This window comes from Molossus molossus, unplaced genomic scaffold (genome assembly GCF_014108415.1).
Source record: "Molossus molossus isolate mMolMol1 unplaced genomic scaffold, mMolMol1.p scaffold_m16_p_4, whole genome shotgun sequence".
In the NCBI taxonomy this organism is placed as follows: Eukaryota; Metazoa; Chordata; class Mammalia; order Chiroptera; family Molossidae; genus Molossus; species Molossus molossus.
In genome coordinates, this window is record NW_023425377.1 from 94,365,239 (window position 1) to 94,390,498 (window position 25,260).

The 25,260-nt window shown below is 37.8% G+C and overlaps 1 protein-coding gene across 3 annotated transcripts in view; it reads left to right on the forward strand.

Moving 5' to 3' along the window:
* GUCY1A1 (guanylate cyclase 1 soluble subunit alpha 1) overlaps positions 1-12,449 on the forward strand; it is a 52,622-nt gene extending 40,173 nt beyond the window's left edge. For all 3 annotated transcript variants that reach the window (XM_036241215.1, XM_036241216.1, XM_036241217.1), the window contains 4 exons: positions 1,207-1,692; positions 5,388-5,531; positions 8,658-8,812; positions 12,064-12,449. In XM_036241215.1, coding sequence (XP_036097108.1) covers positions 1,207-1,692; positions 5,388-5,531; positions 8,658-8,812; positions 12,064-12,265 — 987 coding nt within the window. In that variant the 3' untranslated portion in view covers positions 12,266-12,449. The remainder of the gene's footprint in view (positions 1-1,206; positions 1,693-5,387; positions 5,532-8,657; positions 8,813-12,063) is intronic.
* Positions 12,450-25,260: the final 12,811 nt, after the last annotated feature.

Genomic DNA, 25,260 nt, shown 5'->3' on the forward strand with positions numbered 1-25,260 from the left:
CACAAATGTTCATTGAATGCAGTCTACCTTTTAAAATCTTCATGAAGTCTTTTGTAACTGAATTATAAAAAATATTTCAAATAGCTGACTTAATTTGGAATAAGGTATTTTTCTACAACAAACAAACAAAAACTGCTTTTTAAAATAGGACCCAGCTAAATGGATTTTAACTCAGCATTTAAAACCTAATAATTTGTTTGGTTAATTTTTAGAGGATGCGGGGGCAAATCTGTCATCTCATGGTAGAGAACTTTGCTAATGATTTAGTCTTAGGCTACAAAGTTTGCTAAGTCATAGCTGATACTACAACAAACCTAATAGAAAGGCTTTTTGATGTGTATCAATTTTAGTCATGCATAACCCAAGCAGACACTGTTTATTCCCAAAAATGAAAACAGCTTTATTAGTTTTGTCATAAAAATTATGTAGCTGAATGTTTAAAAAATTGCAGATACTTAAGGGCATAGAGGGGATAAAAAATGATGAAAAAAATCAAATCAAATAACATTTGAATTAAAAAGTTATTAATGCTTAAAGATGTCCACTGTAGTAAAAAAAAAAAAAAAAAATCAAAGACATTAGTTATGTCCATTTTTGTTTAAAGCAAAAAATATGTATATTATTTATAACTTCCTTTTTATCACCAAACAGTATATTTTGGCCATCCTTCCATATCATTAGATATATGTCTATTTCAGTTTTCAACGGCTGGGTAGTATCTCATTGTAAGGTTGTCCTCTACTTAATTTAAGCATCCTCTATGGAAGGACATTTGGCTTGCCGTTGACTCCTGGCTGCAGTGAACACATGTATACATATCTGTGCACATTCATCCAGTAAATCCCGTGATCCAGGGTGATCACTTGAAGGCTCCCTTGGTGCAGTTGTTTCTGCTGAGCGCTACTATCAAAATAACATTGTCACAGACACAGCAGTGTGCCATTGAGGCAGCCTTGAAGGAGGAATTTTTTGGACTGCTTATTGAGCATTATGATTTATGTGTAGAGTGTACTCTTCAAGTGTCTGCGCACATTTTAGAACTCATAATAAATTGGAACTGTAAGAAAGCATATTGTTCTTGGTCAGCACGTAGAAAGAAGTCCAATACAAAGGGACTATCACCGCATCTGCTTCCTCTCCTTTTGTCTTCAAAAGGTGTTGGAAACTTGAATAAACCACAGCGACTGGTTCTCCTTTGCTTCACAGGTTATGGACCTCAAAGGCCAAATGATCTACATCATTGAGTCAAGTGCGATCTTGTTCTTGGGGTCCCCCTGTGTAGATAGATTAGAAGATTTCACAGGAAGAGGCCTCTACCTCTCAGACATCCCGATTCACAACGCGCTGAGGGACGTGGTCTTGATAGGAGAGCAGGCCAGAGCTCAGGATGGCCTTAAGAAGAGGCTGGGAAAACTGAAGGCCACCCTTGAGCAAGCCCACCAGGCCCTGGAGGAGGAGAAGAAGAAGACTGTCGATCTTCTGTGCTCCATATTTCCCTGCGAGGTGGCGCAGCAGCTGTGGCAAGGGCAGGTGGTGCAGGCGAAGAAGTTCAGTAACGTCACCATGCTTTTCTCGGACATTGTTGGGTTCACCGCCATCTGCTCCCAGTGCTCGCCGCTGCAGGTCATCACCATGCTCAACGCGCTCTACACGCGCTTCGACCAGCAGTGCGGAGAGCTGGATGTCTACAAGGTAGGGATGGAGCGGGGCAATGCCCATTTTCCAGGCAGAGATCACTGAGCAAACCACTGCAACTAGGATCTGAGTTACAATGCAAAGGAAAGGCTGTCTCTGCAGGGCCATCCCGGGAGCAGGCATCGTGTGTTAATCACATGGTGTTCCCCAGCCAGAAATAGCTCTGAATCTGAGCAGAAGCAGAAATAATGATTCCACGCAAAGACTGCCACATTGTCTTCTCGAATAATAGGCATAGAATGGGGAATGATAGGCTGAGTGGAGGGTAGGGTGTGGGACCCATGAACAGGTAACGTTTAGAAGTCGGTGAATATGACGTTGGACTGTGGAAACAGTTGAGTTATTAAGCATGATATAATTCAAAGTGTGGCTTGTACAGGGAAAACGTATCCTTTGTACCTGTAAAAGTAAAGAAACATGAGGATTAGACAAATCGTATTTATTTAAATAGATTAATTCAATTCAGAGTTAACATGATACTTTTTATGGCAATTAACAGAAATCCAAATTACCTACCTTTGGCTTTATTGTAGAGAGGTCGAAAAAAGAGATACCTGAATAAGAGCCCTGTCTTCAAATCTTGTCTTCACCTGATATATGTCATTTCTGAAACAGAGAACATATTACCCACCCAAACAATTTATATGCATAATCTTTATGAACAGGATTGTTATAAATATTATGGTAAATAGTACCTGTTATTCATCAGGCAGAAGGATTTTTTTTTCCATTGATTTTTAGAGAGAGTAGAAGGGGGTGGAGAGAGAGAGAAACATCAGTGTGAGAAAGACACATCAGTTGGTTGCCTCCTGCACGCACCCCAACCAGGTCTGAAGATCGAACCTGCAACTCAGGTATGTGCCTTTGACTGGGAATTGAACCCAAGACCCTTTGGTCCAAGGGCTGGTGCTCTGACCACTGACCACACCGACCAGTGTGCAACAGGGTTTTTTGAGTGCTGAGAACGTATCAGGCATCATGCTAGGCACTGAGGGTGCACAGTGATTGTCCCCAACATATAATAAGCTATATTTTTAATGTTGCTATTACCAAATAAGAGAACTAATAAAGAGATTTCATGTTCCGTTGTTGCTTTGTAGAAGTCAAACATATATATATTTTTTACTGATGTAAAGTATTTTGAATTGTTTTAGGCATCAACATTAAGAACAGAGCATGATTGTCATTTGTGTGGCTTGAAATCAACTCTTAATTTGCCACATAACAATCTGGCATTTCAGAACTTAGCCCAACACAAAATAGATAAATGATTGAGGAGAAAACAAACCTTATTTATGGGAATATATAAGCCCTTGCTTTTTTGTTGTTGTTGTTGTTGAAAGTATTACAGATGTCCCCCTTTTATCCCCATTGACCTCCTCCTTTCCGCTCCCACCCCGCTCCTGCCTTCCCTAGCTTCGATGCTAGAAGTAAAAGAAAACTTCCTTTTTAAAATTTCTAACAGGAAATTCCAAACAGAGCTCTGATCCCTTGGGACAAAAATAGGTCCATGGATAATTACAGATAAAATAATTGGCTTTGGTTAGGTTAAGCTTGATGGCCTCTTGTGGAATCTACTGTATTTATTTGTAGACAGTTTCTATCTTAAGAATGTCTCCTCTCTCAGAACTGTGAGAAGAAAGTCCTGTTGTTTTTTTGCAGACTACTGTGATTGATAGCAGAAGAAGTAGCCCTCTTCTTCAAGTTTCAGCATAGTGAAACTTGAAAAAAAAAATTGGTTATTTTTATCAAGGATTTTGAATCTACCTTCCTTACTACAAGGATGGTAGCCACAGAGTTCCCTGATTTACCCCCTGCAGCCCTAGCTAATCAGTCACCCTCTTTACCTGTTTTTATGTCTTCCTTCTCTCCACTTGTGATTTTTCATAAAAATACCTGGAAATAGTTATAAATAAATAAGGGAGGGTCCTAACCATTAAATAAATTTAAGATACACAGAATGTATAATCAGCCCTGGTTGGTTTGGCTCAGTGATTATAGCATCTGCCTGTGAACCAAAGAGTCATGGGTTCGATTCCGGCCAAGGGCACTTACCTTGGTTGCGGTTTGTCCCCGGCCCTGGTCAGGGTCGTGCAGGAGGCAACCAGTCAATGTGTTCCTCTTACATTGATGTTTCTCTCTCTCTCTCCCTCTCCCTCTCCCCCTCCCCCTCCCCCTCCCTCTCCCTCTCCCTTCTCCCCTCTCCCCTCTCCTACCATATCTGAAGATATTTGAGAAAATATCCTTGGGTGAGGATTAAAAAAAAGAGAGAATGTATAATCATAGGCTGACCTACGAGTGTTATGGCTTCCAAATAATAGTCAAGTTTATTTATTCAGGGATCTGATCATACCAGGACTTCATTTAATTTTATTTTTCATCTTTCAATCTTTTGGCCATATTTTTGTGTTAGTATTCATTTATCCATTGTTTTAGCAAATATTTACTGGTTATCCAGCATTGTCCTGCATGGGTGGGCACAATCCCTGTGAGAAGAGTTGACGTGTGTCAGGGAGAGATGGGGCTGAATTGACAAATGCTGGATTTCCATCTGACAAGACGGAAAGTCGCTCAAGTTCTGTACAGGTGCTACGATAGCACAGAGACTAGGCAGGAATGAGGGCAACACTTCTCCTAACTAGTAACATTTACTGAGCACTTGTGATATGTTAGCCTTTCTGTTAAGCACTTACGTATTCACTGCCGAGGAAAAGCTTAGGGGAGACATTGTTGCCGGGTTCATTCACTGGTGAATGTACCAGGCACTGGTGATATAGGAGTTCATAAAATAGACAAACTCAGAGCTTATGTTCTACTGGGGAAAACAATAAACAAATGAGTAAACAGAGTATTTCATGTGGTGTAATATTTTGGAGGAAAAATAAAGCAAGTGAAAGGGGAGAAATGGAGAGGTGATTGCTATTCCTTAGAGGGTGCCATTTCTCATAAAATGATGTTTTGTTTTGTTTTTTAAAAAAAAAATCATTGATTTAAGAGAGAGAGGAAGGGAGAGGGAGAGAGAGATAGAAACATCTATGAGCTGCAACATCGACTGGCTGCCTCCTGCATGCCCCCCACTGGGGATCAGGCCCACAACCTGGGCATGTGCCCTGACCAAGAATCAAACTGGCAACCTCTTGGTGCACTGAGCCACACCAGCTGGGCATAAGATGATGTTTTATAGGAGCTAAAGGAAGTAAGGGACAAACCAAGTGGTTATCTGCAGAAAAATTGTTCCAGGCAAAGGAATAGCAAGTGGGAGCATGTTTGGTATGTTTGAGAGAAAACAGGGGAGGCCAGTGGCATTTAGACAAAGCGAACAAGAGGGAGAATTAACAGATAAAGACAGGAATTAGCAAGAAAGCAAGTCAAGAAGAACTTTGGGTACGTTATAAGGGTTTTGGCATTTATTCTGTGTGAAATGGGAAATTACTAGAGGTTTACGTCTCTTTTTTCTTCTCTCAGTGGAAGCTTTGGATAAGAAGAATGAGATGATCTGATAAGTTACAGTAAACATTTAGAGGAGGAGAAAAATGCAACTATTACAGTTTGGTGGTTTTACATTAATTGGTAGCTTTTCGTAGCCAGAACACCAAGATTGGTACTTTATGATTCTTAGCTTCTGCTACATGTTATAGGCTGTGATTCTTCCTGAGCTGTTATTTGTAATACGGAAAATCTATTGTGTGTAGGTGGAGACCATTGGCGATGCCTATTGTGTGGCTGGGGGCTTGCACAGAGAAAGCGATACCCATGCTGTTCAGATAGCGCTGATGGCCCTGAAGATGATGGAGCTCTCTGATGAAGTCATGTCTCCCCATGGAGAACCTATCAAGGTAAAGTGGATCATATACTGTCCAGGAAATGAGAGTAATGCTTATTTGTTAGCTATTAAAAGAATGATGTGTCAGTCGGGGTTTCGTTGCAGAAAGCAAACTCTCTCACTTGTTGAAGCAGGAAGAAATGTACCGCATGGTATTAAACAGTTTACAGAGTCATTGAGAAGACCAAAGAAGATATCTATAAGTTGAGTTTTTTAAAAAAAGGCTCCCAGCCAAGCCTGTGTGGCTCAGTGGTTGAGCATCAACCCATATGCTGAGAGGTCACCAGTTCGATTCAGGGCACATGCCCAGGTTGTGGGCCCAATCCTCAGTGGGGGACATGCAGGAGGTGGCCAATCCATGTTTTCTTTCATTGATGTTTCTATCTCTCTCTCCTTCTCTCTTCCTCTCTCTCTTAATTAATAAAGGGGGGGGGGGGAGGCTCCCAAAGCCACATTTCAGAACCACTACTTTATCCTTGGCCAGGAAGCCGGCTTCAGAACTATACCACCATAGCCACAGTCAGGAAACTGTGTTCCAAAAGCTGCTGCCTCTGCTCCCGGCCACAGAACAAAACTGCATGCACTCGACTTGAATCAGCATCATGGCCCTCACAAAATGAGCAACTGGCAACTGGGTGCTCCAGGAATCATGCCCCAGAAAACCCAAAGGCATTCCCAGGAATGCTCACACTCCTGAACATGAGAAGTGCAGTCACCGCAGAAATCCTGGCTTCCAAATCTCTCGCACGTGAATCTGAGTCACCCAACCTAAAGGCAACTAGGAACTGCCATGGAGTTTGGAAAACGAAATGTTCCCTTTTCCAGTACCTGCAGGGGAGGACGTTACAGTAGAATGAATGTCTGTTGATCCACCAATATTTTCCAGGACACATAACATTCTAAAATGTCTAGATGAGTCAGATTCCAGAATAATATCTTATTGCAGATGAGAAAATAAAGTTAGCACGCTAGGCATTGGTTTAATAGGCAGGACATGAGCAGATTATCTTTACCTGTGGCACTGTAGCCAATCTGCCACTTAATTTTTACAGAACAGACCTCAGTTGATGACTCAGAAATGAGCCTTTGAGGTGACATAGAATCCTATCTGATACACTTTAAGATATGTAGAGAAGAAAGAAAAAACTATAATATTTAGCAGTTTAGTCTCAGCTCTCTTCAATGTTAATAGACAGCATATATATCAGTCATCATATTGGTTTTCCAAGTCGACTCTCCTCACAGTTATTCATAATTGTGTGACACACTTTCGTATATTTAGTGCTAATAAAAATACAAACCATCTGTAATGCATGGATTCTGTATATCAGTAAGTAGATAGGCATAGCAGGGTTACCTCATCTCTGCTCGCATTATCTGGTACCTCAGCTGGGAAAATTCAAATGCTTGATGGCACTTGTAACAGTTGGCTGTACCACGTGGAGCTGGAGGACCCATTCCACGATGGGCGCTTCACTTCCATGCCTGGTTCCTCGTGGAGATGGCTGAAAGGTTGGGCTCTGCTTGGACTGTCAGTCCATGTGCTTACATGTGATGTAGACTCACACTTCTTACACGGTGGCCTATGTCCCAGGGAACAAGATTGGGGGAAGGTGCACAGCCTTTTATGACCTAGCCTTAGGAGACACACAGTGATGTTTCCACTGTGTTCTGTTGGTCAAGGCAAGCATCAGCCTACCCAGAGGGGAGGAGATGGATTCCATGTCTCAGTGCAGACAGTGTGAAATAAGGTGTGACTGTTTTAAAAACATCACAGCATCTGACTTTTTCAGACTTAATTTTTGTAATTGTACTTTTTTAAAAGGAGAATTATATTTCTCTCTCTCTCTCTCTCTCTCTCTCTCTCTCTCTCTCTCTCCCTTTCCTTGCTCTCTAAAACCAATAAGTATATCCTCCAGTGCAAATAAATAATAAGAAGCCAATCCTGCATCTTACAGATGAAGATATAATTAGAGGGAAATAAAGAGACTTACAAAAAGTCAGACTCCCCATTTTAGTAGAACTCGGTTTAGAATGCAAATCTCATGAATCATATAGATTGCTTTTGTTTGAAAATTTTGCAGAATTAACAATTTGACATCTTGTAAATAAATAATTTGGGAAAGTTTCCAGCAGATATTAGAAATGAGCTATAAAACAAGACAGAACTCAAGTCTTATGAATTCTCCATTATACCTTAGTTACTGAGTACTTGGCCTTTGTTTAAAATTCATATATCTAATACAACTTATTTTTAAGTTGTCAAATGAACATGAATTGGAAAATAATAAACATGGCCTTTGTCATTTTAAATATTCCCACTTTAACTTGCTTTGTTGTAGCAGTAAGACTTAGTGCATCTCTGAGATCATCAAATATTCAGATCTTCTAGAAGATCCTAGTTTAAAACATTCTGTCCCAAGAGCTCTCTGAATCACTGAGAACCTTCAGAGTTCCTAAGCTTCCGCTCCGCCATATCCCAGACTGCATCTTATACCTAGATATGGTGCAATGATGGTTTTCCACGAACCCAGATGTTTTAAACCACAGTGAATATAGTCACTATAATCTGGGCCTCAGCAACTGCTTCCTGTTCCCTCTGTTATTTTTTACTTAAATATTGCAATTCCTTTCCTCGAGTTGTTAATCGTTTGAATAGTGGAGTCGTGTTTGGCATAAAGTTCATTTAAAGCAACATTCCCCCAATCATACATTTTATACAATGAGAACTAGCTACTTTTGCCCAACCTGACACTGTTTTGGGAAACAACTGCTGTAGTCCAGGAGGTATGTCAATCATCCTCACTTGATAGACAGAGCAGGTTCACACAAAGAGCCCATAGACTCTGTCTTGTCACTGTGGTGACTGTGATAGGTATGCATGGAAATTTGTCACAGATACTGAAGAGAGGTGAAATAACAGTGCTTTGTGCAATTAACCTAATTGCATAAACGGAGAAGAGTTCCTTTTTAGTCAACTGTGAGGAGCAGAGAGAAGTTGGTGGAGGTTTTGAGGAAAGAGAGAACAGTGTGGTGGGAGCGATCAGTACAATAATTGAGACAGAGCATCAGACACCACTGACAAGTGAGAAGTGTTTTACCGACAACCAGGAACACGGCGGTGCCTTTTTGCTTTCAGATGCGAATCGGACTGCACTCTGGGTCGGTGTTTGCTGGAGTCGTCGGAGTGAAAATGCCGCGTTACTGTCTTTTTGGAAACAATGTCACCTTGGCTAACAAATTTGAGTCCTGCAGTGTACCACGGAAAATCAACGTCAGCCCCACAACGTACAGGTACTGATTGCACTGATCACCCGAAATCTGTCATTTTACTGTTTTATTGGGGGAAGTGGTATCTGGTCGAGAGAGAGTATACATAATTGTCTACCCAGTGTAGACATTGGCACTGCGACTTTTGCTGCTGTTCTTGGATCTTATTGCCACCAAGCTTACAATGGTTTCATTTCCAATCTTTTTTTCTTATAAATATTTATCCCTTTTTTGAAGATGAGGTAATGAACATTTCTCACTCCATGAGACTCTTAGTTTATTTGTAACTTTTTTAAAAAGCTTGGGATTTGTATTCAGAAGACATGTCTTACAGGTTCCAAATACAGGGCTTACCTGATGTGTGATCCTGAGCAAAGCACTTAATGAATTCAAGTGGCATAAAGGTTATGATTTTAATGACCATATTAATAGGAGATGTTGGGCTAATGTGGACAGAAAAAATATTTTTTAAATTTACAATTCACCTATAGTTTTATACATTTTTATTTATTTATTTATTTATTAAACCCTTACAGATATATATATATATATATATATATATATATATATATATATGGAGAGAGAGAGAGAGAGAGATTTTACACTTAATTTTTAAACATTTCAAGCAATATAGAAAATGGAATCAAAGAAAATATGATACCCATGTAACCAATACTAACACTTAACAAATGTCAAGATTTTGCCACATTTGTTTCAGATCCCTGTTTTATGAAAGAAATAAAATATTACAAGCCTCTGGCCCCTGTTTTCTGTCTGACACACTGGGCGTTCTCTCCCTTAAGGTTTATAGGAATATCTGAGAATATGTATTTCCTGACAGGTAGGCTCCCAAAGAGAGAGGCAGGAAGGCACTGAGTACAGCAAAGATGTATGTTGCCTTTGTTTACCAGGAAATTAGATGGGCAGAAAGAGGCCAGGAGTATAACCCTCATCATTTAGGTTGCTCCTGATGAAAAAAAAATGAAGTCAGAGAAAAATAGATTTTCACTGAAACTATTCATTCTTTTTACAATTTGCCTTGAATCCACTCAACATTATGCTTTTGAGATTTAATTTTCTTGATGAAATATAAATCTTGTTCCTATAAATCTAATTCATTTATTCAAGCTATTTCTAATGCAGTGGTGCGCCAGTAAACCAGCTTTGGGGAGCAAAGTGGAGAATCCCTGATTTCTAGCATTTACCAATTTCTATGGTGTAAACACTCCCCCCTTGGTGGGTTTCAGGGCCGAGATGGTTTGCAAAATTCCTGAATGTTTAATGGTTCACTCTGATGAGCAAGTGCAAGCCAGATCAATCATGTCACTATATGTGCCTGTGATAGATTATGTATTCTAGAGTATGAATAAGTCGGAATCTTTCTTCTAACCATGATTAACTAGAGTGTATCAGTTTTTTATTATTATAAAAGTGACTTGATAAATATTCTTATACATATAATTATACCTATAAATGGTATTCCCAGATCACAAACTATACCCAGTTTCAACTTTACCAAGCTGTCCAAATTGCTTTTACCTATTTGCTTTCCACCAATGGCATATAAAGGTTTCTCTTCCCCACAGTCTGATATTATCAGACTAATTAGTTGTTAGCAATATGATGGGTATTAGGTAATATTTGATTGATATTTGATCAGTCTTTTGTAATTGATTTATTTAATTTTCACAACTGTCCTAGAAATGTGTACCACTATCCCCATTTCCAAAGGTTAGAAATCTGACATCTTTGTTGCCATTCAAAACTAAATCAACCAGAGTTTGAAGCTTATACTTTTGTTATGGGATTCTGTAGCTTTTCATTATATATTACCAAATATCATGCCTTATAAATACCAGGCGAAAAATACGTATGAATTCATGACTAAAGCATCATTTTTATTAGTTTTATTATTTTGCAGTTTACATATTTGTGGGTACACTGATAGAAATTAGTTAATAGAAGACTCACACGTTGTATTCTACTCCAGGTCTGTCTTTCTTGAGACCCGAATTTCTACTCAGTTGATTTCTTCAGTGTAAAGAAGAATGCCATAGTACCGAACTCTAACGTAGCACCATCATGCTATTTTATTTAGACGTGGCGTTGCAGGCTGGCGAGTAGAAGGCCGTGATCTGTGCACACATGTGATGAGTAATTTCTCTAGGAGTTGCTTTATATCCCAGAACTAGTCAACATTTTTCATCGATGGCCTAAATAATAGATCAGAGAGATGCTTATTAAGTTAGCACTTGACAGAAAGCTAGGGAAGCAAATAAGAAGAGCCAGTAACTTAATCAATAGGATCGGAATTTAAAATGAGTTTAGCATAATGGAGAAGTGGTTAGTAGCAAATTAAAAAAAAAAAAAAAAAATGAGCAGAACAAATAAATTGAAGAAGGAAAAATATCACAAATACCAGAGAGAAAGTAGAGTATCAATATGTACAATTAAATCTCATTTTAGTCCTATAAGTCTCGACTTTGTAAAAAGTTATTCTTATAGTATTTTATATATATGCATATAGCTTATGTAGAACTTTCTCTTTACAACTTCTTGCCCATGATTACGTCTCAGTAATATTTTTTTTTTATCTTCATCCGAGGACATTTTTCCATTTTTTGTTCAGATAGAGTGGGAGGGAGAAAGAGAGAGAGAGAAACATCGACGTGAAAGGGACACATCAAGTGGTTGCCACCCTCACAACCCCAACTGGGGCTGGGGACAAACTGCAACCAAGGTACGTGTCCTTAGCGAGAACCGAACCCGGGTCTCTCTGAACCGCAGGCCGACGCTCTAACAGCTGAGCCAAACCGGCCAGAGCTCTCAGTAATACTTACAAAATGAATGAATTGATAAATGGACAATGTTTGAACTCTTTCCCCTTAGGAAGCTTTATTCTATAACATTATATTTATGTTTGCTTGTTTCTTTGCTTTTATGAGACCTTTGGATTATTTGCATTTCCCTCCCCCACTACTATGAATTATACTGTTATACAGATTATATATTATATCTTTGCAAAAATATTTTATAATTAATTTTTTTCTGAGTCAAATGCATTATTTGGTAGAATTTTCTTGTTATTGTGAATTGCTTTTCCATTGTTTTTCTTTGGCAAAGATGTCTGTTTGCATCATTAGGAGCTGTCAATCACAGTGAAAATGGTTTATTAATATTTTGAGGAATATTCATTTAGTTATATTGTCTTTTCTTAAGTAAACAGTTCTGTCAATATGACATTTTATAACAATCTTTTTATTTCAATCTTTCAGATTGCTCAAACACTGTCCTGGTTTTGTGTTTACCCCACGATCAAGGGAGGAACTTCCACCAAACTTCCCCAGTGAAATTCCTGGAATCTGTCATTTTCTGGAAGCTTATCAACAAGGAACAAATTCAAAACCATGGTTCCAAAAGAAAGATGTTGAAGATGGCAATGCCAACTTTCTAGGCAAAGCATCGGGAATAGATTAGCAAAATATGTACCTGATGTCAGCCTTTGGGGCGTGACCCCTTTGAGCGTCTGTGGAATCTCTGAAAGCACTTTAGCATGCAGGTGGTTAAGAAGCAGTATTAAAATTCAGGAGTAAGTCTCGATCTACTTATTCTTCCACTTAACATGACAAAAATGTATTCACTTCAATACTTCAGCTCTTCAGTGAAAATAAAAAAGAAACCTCTAAAAGTGACTTTTAGGGGCGATTTCTGTTATATAACAATCACTTATTGTTTGTATTCAAAATTTAGCACATTGTACCTATATCAGGTAATTGTAGCAACCTGTGCAATGTGATGGAGTCACTTGCAATCTTGTGTCCTGGTGGAATGCCATGGTTATTAAACTGTGTTTGTGATAGCATTGCTTTATAAAAGCTTTTGGATAGAACGTATAGTCTTCGATACCGTAAGCCCTTTGAACCTTTCAACTATGAATTTTTTTCCATTTTCTCATTTAATTTTTAGCATATATAACAAAATAGATTGAGGTTTGGTTTTCATTATTTTTTTCTGTTGCACTTTTTTTTCCCTATTTTTAAGAAAATAAACAATTATGGGTTAGATGCAATATGAATATAAAATAGGTCTTCTGTAAATATCAAAGATGATTTTATAAAAATATTCTCCATAACATAAGTTGTCATTAACAATAAATGTTTCCTTTCGTTTGACATATTTTTTTCCACATATGGTAAAGGCTATTTTAATTCCTATTAGCAATTTAATGCCTATTAATTTATTTCTATGTTATAGTATTATTCAGGATAAAAGAGGCTTATAGGCTATATTAAAATGCAATAATATCATTCTGACTTAATTTAACCAAAAGCAACATGGAAATAAAGTAGGCATTTAGGGAACATACCATAAAGTACAGAAATAAAATATTTACACACACACACACACGGAGTAATTTGGGTCTATTTCAGCAGACATACTCTATTGCCGTGCTGAGCCATATAAAATTCCAATAAGAAAATCAAAATTCAGAAGTGGGAAATAAGACTTGTTCTTTTTCTGACAGTGAATTTTTTACTATTTGTGTTGAATATTTTAGTGTGTGTATATTTCCTAAGAATCATCAGGGTTTTATTTTGTGTGTGTGTGTCTCATTAAGTACACATCTGTGAATGTTTTATTCTAGTTGAAATATCTCAATGATATTGTTTAAAGAGAATATTAGTGTTGATGAAGAAGATTGTGCTGTGACTTTATGGAAAATTTTAAACATTTTTCTGGAGCTTGAACTTTAATTTTTAATGATGTTAGTCTAAGATCTCTAGTGAACTAAACCTAAATAAGGCTTTGATTTTAAAAGAGCTCAACTTCAAAGCAAGAGAGATGAACATTATAATTTTAAAATCACTATTAGCAGAGCCATAGATACCCTGAACTCTTATGTGGGGTTCTAAAAAAATAATTCAATTTAAAAGTTATTTAATTATCTTCAGTAGTCCCCAGGCTATTCTATGACCTCAGGAATAAAAAGTAATCACTGATTGGCCTTTAATATCCCATGTGTACTATAGATATTACAATGATTATTAACTATGTCATATGCAATATCTTGAAGAACTGAATGTGTGTCATTAAACACCAATCCTAAACACCTTCCGAAAATACCATGGGTGTCTGGAAACTGTAGTTACAATATCATAATTATATGAAGTTAATAAAAACACTTAAAGACAAATACATTTTTATTTCTGTAATTGAACCCTTATCAGAGGGAAAATAATAGGAATGAAAGGAAATTAACATAAAATAAAATATTTTATAAAAATATTTAAGCAGGCCCCAGTTTGGTAATAATTTGTTTTCTTAAGTTTTTAAGTTAATTAGAATTCAAAAAAATGTTTGTTTGTTTTTCTCCTGTGTGTATTTGTGTATGTGAGTTTACACTCAAAACCCATAGAGGAAGATATAAACAATCTGAGGAAAAGCTATATGAGAATTCCTTGTACAAACCTTTCTGTATGTTTGACATTTTATCTAAATAAAACGTCAGCCAACAGGTATTTTTCCCAGAGAAATGAAATAATCTGTGACAGCTTCCCCAGGCTAGCCTACAAAGGCTCACCGATTATGGAATACTTGGTGGACCTTAAGCAAGATGAACATACAGCATTTCCATGACAGAATGCATTCAAAACCCACAACTGGATGCTAAAATCTTTAAGGAATTCTCATTCCCTCTTCATCTTACTCAATTTGGAGGACAGGGGTTATGGATACATTTTCAGATCTACACCACTGATGGTAGCCAGGGGCAGAGAACCTGGAAGTTCTCAAGGAAACAAAGGAGTGGAATAAGGGCTCTGTTTTAGGAGTGGAATGAAGGGTGGAGAAAAGAGTGGACAGAGAGGGCCTATGGTGGGGTTGGGGGCTAAGAACTGTGAATCTTGTTGCCAGATTAACTATCCTAAAAAATAACGTGGGCTCCCAAGACTGTGTTCCTATCAGATTGCTTTTCCTGAGAATTCCACAAGCAGTTTCTTCTGTTCTGATTTTATTATTTTCATGTATGGCTTCTTGCCCCATTATTTTGTGTCCAGTACACAAAATAAATTTGCTCGTTATACCTATTTCTCAAGCAAGCATAGAATTCTGTGGATGTTTTCTAAAGCTATGTGCATCACGAAGCAAAGTAATAGAGGTAAAAAGTCTCTTTCCTTTATTTCTCATCTTTTTATTTCCATCTAGACTTTGTAAGAAAAGGCAAAGTTTGAACCTAAATGCAAATAGATCCACTTACTAATTTTCATTTGTTCAATCATCATTTCTTGAGTGATTATTATGTGCCAGGAATAATGCTGTTTTCAGAATTCAAAGACAAAGGATGGCCCATTCTATCAAGAAAGAAAAATTTTAAAATGAACATATAAATAATTTTAAAATTTTGTGGGAGCACAAAGCAGGAGACTCAGTGCTTGGAGGAGTATTTTGGTCTTAGAGGAGTAGATCAAGCAGAGGAGGAAGGACTTGGTCCAAGCAAATAAGCAAGCACAGACAGAAAAAAAAAAGGAGTCTTGGCCCTGGCCAATGTGGCTCGGTTGGTTGGAACGTCATCCCTTATAGTGAAATGTTGATTGTCCAATTCCTGGTCAGGGCATAGGCCATGGTTTTGTGCTTGATCCTTGTAAGGGGACATGCAGAAAGCATCCAATTGATGTTTCTCTCTCTCCCTCTCCCATCTTCTCTCTCTCTCTCAATATATATATATATATATATATATATATATATATATATATATATTTAAACATGGAGTCTTGGAGATGCATAACATCTGGATGGCAAGTTGTTGCCTGGTATGAGTTAGCAGTGAGGAGAATAAGGACAGAAAGACACTTTTAGATACAAATCTGAAGAGGGCTGTTTTTCATGTTAAGATGTGTGACTTCGATGATGATGATGATGGTTGATCATCATTATTATGAATTTCCATGGAGCCCTTCATTCAAAACAAATCTTATAAAAGAAAGAAGCAAAACAGGAAAATAAGCAGATCGCTGGCTTCTGCCTCTCTCCCCAACAGTTTTAAAACTAGTAGGCAAGGGAGACAACAAATGTTAAAAGAAGAAAAGGTATGATCATATGTGTGTGTTTTTTTGGGGTTTTTTTTTGTTTTATCCTCGCCCGAGGACATTTTTCCATTTTTTGTTCAGATAGAGCGGGAGGGAGAGAGAGGAAGAGAGAGAGAGAGAGAGAAACATTGACGTGAAGGGACACATCTAGTGGCTGCCACCCGCATGACCAACCAGGGCCGGGGACAAACTGCAACCGAAGTACGTGCCCTTAGCGGGAACCGAACCCAGGTCTCTCTGTACCGCAGGCCAACGCTCCAACCGCTGAGCCAAACCGGCCAGGGCCATATGTGTGTTTTTAAAAAGCAGTGTAAGAAACAGCATGGCTAAGGGTGAATATTTACTTGCACAGATGACCAAATGAATATTCTTCTATATCTCAGGAGAAAATGATTCATGCTCTATCCTGGGTATTTTACCCAGAGTATGAACATAAAGCTGGGATGTCGGACATTGGAGTTTCACATTGCTCTCAAGTCCTTCATATCCTTCACTGGGAAGGAAGAAATGTTGCTTTAGCATTTTACTAACCTTTCCTTCAAATTCTTCTCTGTGATATCAGTCACGCCAAGGCAGACCCTTCCAGGCCTGTCCTATGGTTAAGTTAGAAGCTGTCCTAGGACGAAACGCAGTGTTCTGTGAAGGGCCTAGCAAGAAAAAGAGACTGTGTTTCATATAGCTCTGGAGACAGACTTGGCCCCCTGAGATTCCCTCACTGGGTAGGTGCCCAACTGGAGCTCTACATACAAAGCCCAAAGGAACTCCAGGGCTATTTAATGCTTGAAAGCCACATTCAAGTCCCTATTAAAGCAACAGTTAATAGCCTCAAAGAGAATGAGTTAATGATTTATTATAGTAGTTTGGAGTGTATGGATTTTACCTGGAGAAATCATTATTAATAACAAAAAAGGAATCTCTTTGATACACCGTGTTGGGGTGGCTTGCTAGATCACTGCCCTTCACTGAACACTAAAACACAAAGGTTTGTTTTGCCCGGGTGTGCACTTTGATGCTGTGTCACTCTTAAAGAGTTGTACTTTGCAAAGTTAAATAAAGGCAGATTTGAAGGGTGGAACGATGGAGGTATATGACGGGGCAGGTGGGAGGCCAGTCCTTCGAGAGGGATAGACCAGAGGTGTTGCAATTCCTGTAAAGAAGGACTAGTCTACAGAACAAAAACTCAGTGCTGTGGAGATGATAGAAAAATGCAGTTCCCTCCTGTAAACACAGGCTGAAAGAGGGACAGCTTGCTTTATTTAGCAGAGAACCTCCAAATGCAATTTTAAACCGAGGTTTACAGTGTTGCAATGTGCGTTCTTTGTTGGGATTCTTCTCAGCTCCTGAGAAATCTCGGTATCTTGTAGTGAGAGGTGGAAGAATCCATCCCGCTGTGAAAGCCAGGAGCTTGAGATGCATTTAGTCCCTTGTCCTCTTTGTTGCCTTGAGGACTCTTCTCTCTGAATGTTTGCTTCCAGATGTTCTATACAGTGTGAGTCCCTTTTAAATACTTCTTTTATTATGCTGATGATGTGCTCGCCTTTGGTATTTTACTGTAAGCCACTTGAAACATTTTGCATTTTATTGCCATCTCTATTTCTCTGTAAACAGCTTTTTTTTTTTTTATCCTCACCCAAGGACATTTTTTCACTTTTTGTTCAGATAGAGTGGGAGAGAAAGGAAGAGAGAGAGAGAAACATCGACGTAAAAGGGACACATCAAGTGGCTGCCACCCACACCAGGGCCATTGGGCACAAACTGCAACTGAGGTATGCGCCCTCAGTGGGAACTGAACCCTGGCCTCTCTGGACCGTAGGCTGACGCTCTAACTGCTAAGCCAAACCGGCCAGGGTGCTTTTCTCTTAACCTGTCACACCTGCATCTGTTTTGGCAGGTTCACACAATCCACAGACTTTTTCATCCTAAATTATTCTCTTCCTTTCTTCTTTATGCCCCTTTCTTCCAATATTCAGTGCGTGCCAAAAATAAAAATAAAAACAAATAGCGAAAGCTTCATAAATTCATAGATTTTGATTTTGATTTTTTTTAAAGCAAAAGGGAAAATAAGTGATATTCTAAAAGCCAGGTTTCTTTTATCATGGGTGTAGATTCTTTTCCATCCGAATATACTTAGTTTCAGGAAAATGTTAAGATTTTAGATTTAAACATTGTAATAGAAACCAGGACAAAATATAAATGGCAGATCTAGAACTTAATTTCAGACACTTGTGGTACAAGATTTTGGATGTTTGTACTACCTTTCAATAATTTTAGCATTCAATGTCACAATACTAAATTGCCGATAAACCTTTCCATTTGTGGAGAAAAATGCTTGGCAGAAAAGGATTTTGCATAATGCCCAAATCTTCAAGTATCTGCCAAGATGTTTGTTTAGTCTGAAATGTTGCCGAACCCATCTGTGTTGATTAAAGAATTATGAATTAGCTTCAGAGAAAACTAAAACAAAAAGAAGAGAAACAAAAGTGCTGTTACGGAGGCTGGATGATAGAAAATATTCTACACCTGGAATAAGAGGAACAAACTTGAAGCCTTTGGGAAAGTTAAAATGACAATGGTCATAGAATTTTGCGCCTTTATAAATAGTGAAGCTCAGTGACTCAGGAAGGTGCAGCATCCAGGCACTGACCCTCACAATGAGCTGCCTTCCTCCCCCAATAACCTGTACCTTGCAAAATTGAAGCAAATAAAAATATATCCGTATTTGGGAATTTACTTCTCCTTCACGTCTTGCCCCATGTCAATTAGACGCCCTACAAAATTTTATAACGGAAATGATATACACTAATCTGAAGTGGTGCTCTCCAGCTGTTGGGATTCCTGCACACCATGAGTACAATGTTTTTAGTACACTGACAATATATTATAAATATAAAAAAATAATTATTTATAATATAAATATTATTAATACTTATGATTAATAAATATACTATGCTGCTTCCAAGCCTATATACTATGATATAATGGTAAAGCTTATTTTTTTTGAGCATGAATATGAATAGAAATTTTAGTATTTCCTTCTCTTACCCCAGTGTATCATCTTTATGTTTTACTTTGGGAACTGCTACAATTGGCCAGTGGGTCTTCACTTTCATTGAGTTGTATCACTTTGAGAACTGGATAAAAGATCAAAGATATAGACCATCAAGCCACCCAAAATGTGCAGATGACTGTCTAACCCAAGATTTGTAGACAATTCAGAGGTTTGGGGGCTTCCTGGAGTCTATTCCTAGGTCACCCCACTGAGGCAGCATAGACTCTCAAACTAAGAATGTTCTATTTAGAAGGGAAAATAGTAAATAATGTTCAAAATGAGAAGAGAATGAATAACTGGGAAAAGTCTGTGACTTTTGGTTTAGATGAGACCACTTTTGATTTTTGAGGAATAGTGAAAATATGTGTTTTGTTTGTTAGTTTTTGTCTTTGTCTTATTCTGTGAAATGATACATGGGTCTTCACATATAGGCACGTAAAGTTTGGTTGTTTCTTGTTTCAGCAAATATTTAACATATCTCTCAAAATATTTTTCTCTAGATGTTGGTAAATGTGTATTGCTATTAATATCCCCCAACCTCACCTCCCCCCTCCCCCCCTTTTTTTTCTAATTTAAGTACTTCCTTTTTTTTCTCTATGTGAAAGAGGATAGCTATTGGACCTTGCATTGAAAATGTTTTTGATACTAACAACACTCCTTTTACTATAACTTTCATCGTTGCTTTAAATAATGTTTATTTTGAGTCCTGCTTCTGGCAGAGTTGCAAAGTCTATCAAAAAGTTATCCTGTGTCTCAGAAACTTGTTAGATATTGCTGCCACATAAATATTGTAATAAAAGTGTTTAAATAAAAAGCTTCTTAAAATTTAATATGAGTCCTTTGTAGAAGAAAAATGAGCCATTGGACAAAATAAAAACAATATTGGACCAAGACATATACATGCATTTGTTCTGACGTAGGTTTTGCTGCTACAGAGAGAGGAAACTTTCAACATAATGATGTGGAAACCCAGGACCACCAACCGTTATTGCAGGTTTTCACTGTGTACAGCTCACTGTATTTCTAAAATCTATTTTCAAAATTCTTGTTAGTCTGAGGAATACGGTAGACCCAGAAACATGGAAGTAGGGCACAGACTGACATCCCTCAGAAGAGGGGGTGGGGGGGTAGGAAGAGATAAACCACAGAACTTATATGCATGTATGCATGACCAATGGACATGGACAACTAAGCCGGGGACGGGGCGGGGGCGGGGTGGGGAGGGGGGTGCCAATGGGGTAAAAAAGGTGAAATATCTGTAACAAAAAAATAAATAAAAAAATTAAAAAAAAATATTGTTAAATAAGGTACTAATATTACTAAAATATTTTTTTTAGGTATGTAAAACTTTGATTTCCAATAAAACTCATATTCAGGTTTTTCAAATCACGCATAAAATCAAAATTGAAAAAAGAAATACCATAAATTTAGAAATAAAACTGTACTCAGCTTATCCAGGTATAATTGTTAGTAGCACACGCTTTGGGGTCAATTTGTTTGTCTCAATTACAATCTATCGGGAGAAAAATTTCTATCACTTGCATTTTTGTAGAAAATAGGTGTACTGACTACCTTGGTTCTACTCTATATTTTAAAAGATGTTTGTAGAGGAAATAACCATAGAAAATAGTGTCTCCCTCCAGAGCAAAGGGCGGGCATGCTTACTACCCACTGTGTTCCTAACTTAGGGCTTTTCTTCTCTAACATAACCCACTGTGTGTTCAGGGGTCACTTGGCCCTCTTCACATTGTCCTGTGATTGGGGCCTAGAGAACCAACAATATAAAGTAAGGCTAATGCTCTCTGTCTGCTGCTATAGTTGTGAGTAATAGTCTTTTGTCTCTGACCCAAGAAACTTGTGTTTTCTGCCAGCATCCATGAAACTGTGACAGTTTTACTTGTTAACTTGCAAGTAGAGTAAATCTCAGCCCCTTCATAGTTATTCATCATTAGTGACAGTTTTGGCAATGAGCATGGGATGTTGACAGAAACGTGGCTTCCTAGAAGAGAAAGGATGAGGGACTTGTGGGCTGATTAACAGGATTGGAGGAAAGAGTGTGTTCGCATCAATAGCAAACATGGTGATTCAACTGTGTGTTCAATAGGGTGATAATGCTCCACCCTTTTATTATGTGTCAGTGAGGAAGAATTAGGGAAGGAGCAGCATGCCAACTGTCAGAAAAGAAGGACAAAGTCATTGCCTGAACAGTGGCTTGGTTGTTCTAACATTTTTTTGGGGTGCCACTCAAGCTGCCAGTCTCAAGTCTACCTCATCATCATAACTAGTACAAAGAACAGTCCTGGGTTAGAGGAAGGTCCTAATCCTCTTCAGACAAGAGGAATAGAGATATACATTTACCCTCAATGCAAAGAAAGGAAGTCTGCATTTCCTATGAGCAGAAACCAGGTGAATTATTAGAACTTGGGCTAGTCGCTTGGGAGATGAGTATGCCAGATACATAATGCTAGTTAAGGAAGAATTACAACAGCTGGGCGGTCTTAAGGCTTAGCCCTTGCTGTAGTCTTTCATGCCAACCTTAGATCTTTTTAGAGATGACAGCCTTGGAATTTTTTCAGTAGTCCTTGCTGCCATAAGGGAGTGTGGTTCTTTTCTGGAGATTTTCCTGTTGCAGGCAAATTTCCATGGAAACCATTGCTATGGGTAAAACTGTGTTACCTCAGACTTATACATTGAAGTCCTAGTCCCTAGTACCTCACAATGTGACCTTATTTGGAAATAGAATTATAGCAGATGTAATTATTTAAGATGAGGTCATACTAAAGTGGATAAACCTTTAATATAATACGACTGGCATCCTTATTTTTAAAAAGGGAATTTGGAATACAGAAACACACAGGAAGAATGCCATGTGAAGATGGAATTGGAGATCAAGGTGATGCTTCTACAAGTCAGGAAATATAAATTATTGCCAGGAAACAACCAGAGTCTGGGGGAGAGGCATGGGACAGGGTCTTCTCACAGCTCTTAGAAGTCAACCCAGCTGACACTTTCATCTTGTCTTCTGTAATAGGAGACAATAAATTTCTGCTGTCTGAGATGCCCAAATACTTTGTTTCCTCATACAACAGAGACATAACAGTTTGGTTTCTTTCTCTCTCCTTACAACCTCTCCCCCATCCTCATATTCAGATAGGTGCTTAAGACCTTCGAATGTGTATGAGGGCAAGGAGAACTTGGCCAGCCTTCATGGCTGGTAGATAGACACCTTCCGGCTGTGTCTTCACATAGCAGACTCTTCCTCATATCAAGACACTAATCCCATCATAGAGACCCTACCCTCTAAATCTCATCTAAACCTAATTATGGCTCTAATTCCTTCAAATCCTATGATTTTGAAGATTTGATAAAGCTTCAACATTTGAATTTTAGGGGACACAAACATTTAGTCCTTATCAAAGTTTCTGAGAGATCTCAGATTGTAGTTCAGAAAAGACACTCAGCGCACAGTGTTAGTATCCTGTCATTGCTATAACAAATTACCAGAAACAGTGACTTAAAACAACACAAATGTATTACCTTATAGTTCTGGATGTCAGAAGTCCTCAAACCAAGGTCAGCAGGTCTGCATTCCTTCTGGAGGCTCTAGGGAGGAATCATTTCTCTTGCCTATTCAAACATCTACAGGCTTCCTGCATTCCTTGGCTCATGACACCTTCCTTACATCACTCTCACCTTTGCTTTTAATATCACACCTTCTCTGACACTCCTGCCTCTGTCTTATATTCACCTTTGTGATTGTCAGAAAATCCAGGATATACTCCCCATATCAATATACTTGACTTAATCACAGGTACAAAGTCCTTCTTGCCCGGTAAGGTAACATATTCACAGGTCTAGGGATTTGGACATGGACATCTTAAAGTGGAGGTGAAGGGTGGGGAGAAGAAGACATATTTTGTCTATCATAGCATATCTAGTGCTATATATGTGGGAAGATCCACATCACAGCTCAGAATTTTCCAACTCAGCTCACACTCTACTGTACTTTTTTTTTTTTAAATGTGAGAAAACTCTTGGCTTCACTAAAATCAATTCTACCTAAGTTAGACTGGAAAAACCACAGATTTCCATACCAGAACCAAAAAGTAGGTCTGAGTAGCCTTGAGCATTATGGCCAATTATTTGTGGTCTTTCTTTTACTGGTTTCTTGCCAGAGATGAAAATGAAAGCAACAGAATACAATGAAGAAATAAATAAGAGCAGTTCAGTCAAGTGAATGTGCATTATTTTGGTAGATAGAACAGAAAAAACATACCCCAAGATGATCTGACTTTCATTCACTTAGGATAATGAAATGGAACAATCAAGAGCAGCTTTATTCTGCTGACTTTGACTCCATTCTGTGGGGCTGAATTGATAACAAAGGAAGAGATCAGGAAACCATGGTTTATATTCTCTGCAATGTCAGTATGGGAGTTATGCGTTATCTTAATTCAAAGTCAGCACCTTTGAAAATGGACTGTTTACATTATTACAAACACATTTTTAAATGGATTATTAAGTTCACATTTGGTGAGTATCTACTATGTGTCAAACACTGTAACCCATCTTTACATATATTATCATATTTCATCTTCATGATTGCCTTATTTTCAGAGGTTTAGAGAGGTTTAGTAACTTGTTCACTACAGGGCCAAAGACCAGAAGTCTTATGAATCCCATTGTCTCATCTCCTTCATGGAATTTTCTCACATGAAAAATATTCAAAATTTATATAATTCAGACAGAGAATTATATAATAAAGATAACAAATCCAATGTACATTAAGTTGTACTATATATAAAATGCATTCACATATATTAACTCATTTGATCCTTACAGAAAACCCCACAGAAGGTATAAAAAACTCTACAGAAGGTACGCTAGGGGCGCATACCAAAAAAAAAAAAAAAACCCCAAAAAATTACTATTTATAATGTTCTTGTTTTACAGACAAAAAAATTGAAGTTTAGGGAAATCATTTGAATTCCCCCAATTTACATAACTATCAAGTTGTAGATAACTTTTCTTTTGTTATCTATCTACTCTATTAGGCATTAAACACCAACTGTTTAAACACATAAAAGGAAAGAATTATATTTAAGGGAAGAGTTATGGGTTTGAGATCAAAGACTGCAATAGGGTCAATGAGTTAAAGGATGGCCCTTAGTGATGTGTGAAGAGTCCCTCACTCCTCTGGGCCTCATGTCCTCGTATCCAAAAGGAGCAAAACACTAACTCCCTCATAAACAATGAGATAATGAAAAGGAGACAAATTGTGTGAAAGTACTTGGTAAATTGCAAAGGTTATTTAGAAATAAGGCATTAAAAAAAAAAGCAAAACACTAATTAGCACTAGAATTATTCCATTGGAGTAAATATTGTTTCACACTCTAATCTTTTCAATCTCAAGTGAAGCATCATTAAAGGCTCTTTGAATCTGGTTAAACCAAATTAGGTCTTTTTGTTTCTGTATTTCAGTTTGATGTTCTTTGTCATGTGAGAGAACTGTCATATAGAGACACCAGAAATCATAGTTGAAGATCCATCAAAATGCATTCTAAATTACATTTTATTAAATATGTATGTTTTATAAACATACTAGTTGGTGCACTCAATGCAATTGTTTTTTTCAAATGTCAATAAATGAGTAAGATTTTATCACATCAGCACAAGCTAATTTCAACTTTTTTGTTGCCAATAAAGTACCCATTCAGGGAAAAAAAAAAGAGCTCATGCTCTATGTAAATGGATTAATGGACATTTTACTTCCTTTTTATTATTTTTACTCATGATTCTTAGAAAATGTATAATATCATTATATCACTTAGTTAAGTTTGGATTTTATTTTTAATGAAAAAGAAAAGGGCAGAATTATAAATGTGAAAGGTAGATGTAGCCAAGAGATTGTCCGATTGTCACTTGTCACTCTATGCTTCATGTGTGAGTCCTCGGCTTATTCAGTTACTAATTCCATACAGTCAGTATCAGATATGTGTAGGTCTTTAAAGTGTATGAGAAGCTTTCAAACATGTTATCTCATATAGTCTCCCTAGTACCTTTTAATTTGCAAATTAAAAGGATATCAGAATGCCACTTGTTCTATGGAATGTTTTTTCCTATCGATCCAGAAGCATATCATATAACATGTCATTTAGAAGGCACTTTTTGAGTTGCTTATACACATTCTGAGTTCTTTGCTTTATGTACTGAGTGACTGAATTAACAAAAACCATAAGAGGTGTGATGCTTGCCTGCAGGTCCAACATTATCACCAGAAGCTTCACAAAGAAATGATAATCGGACTTTGAGCCACACATATTAAAGAAGTATATGAA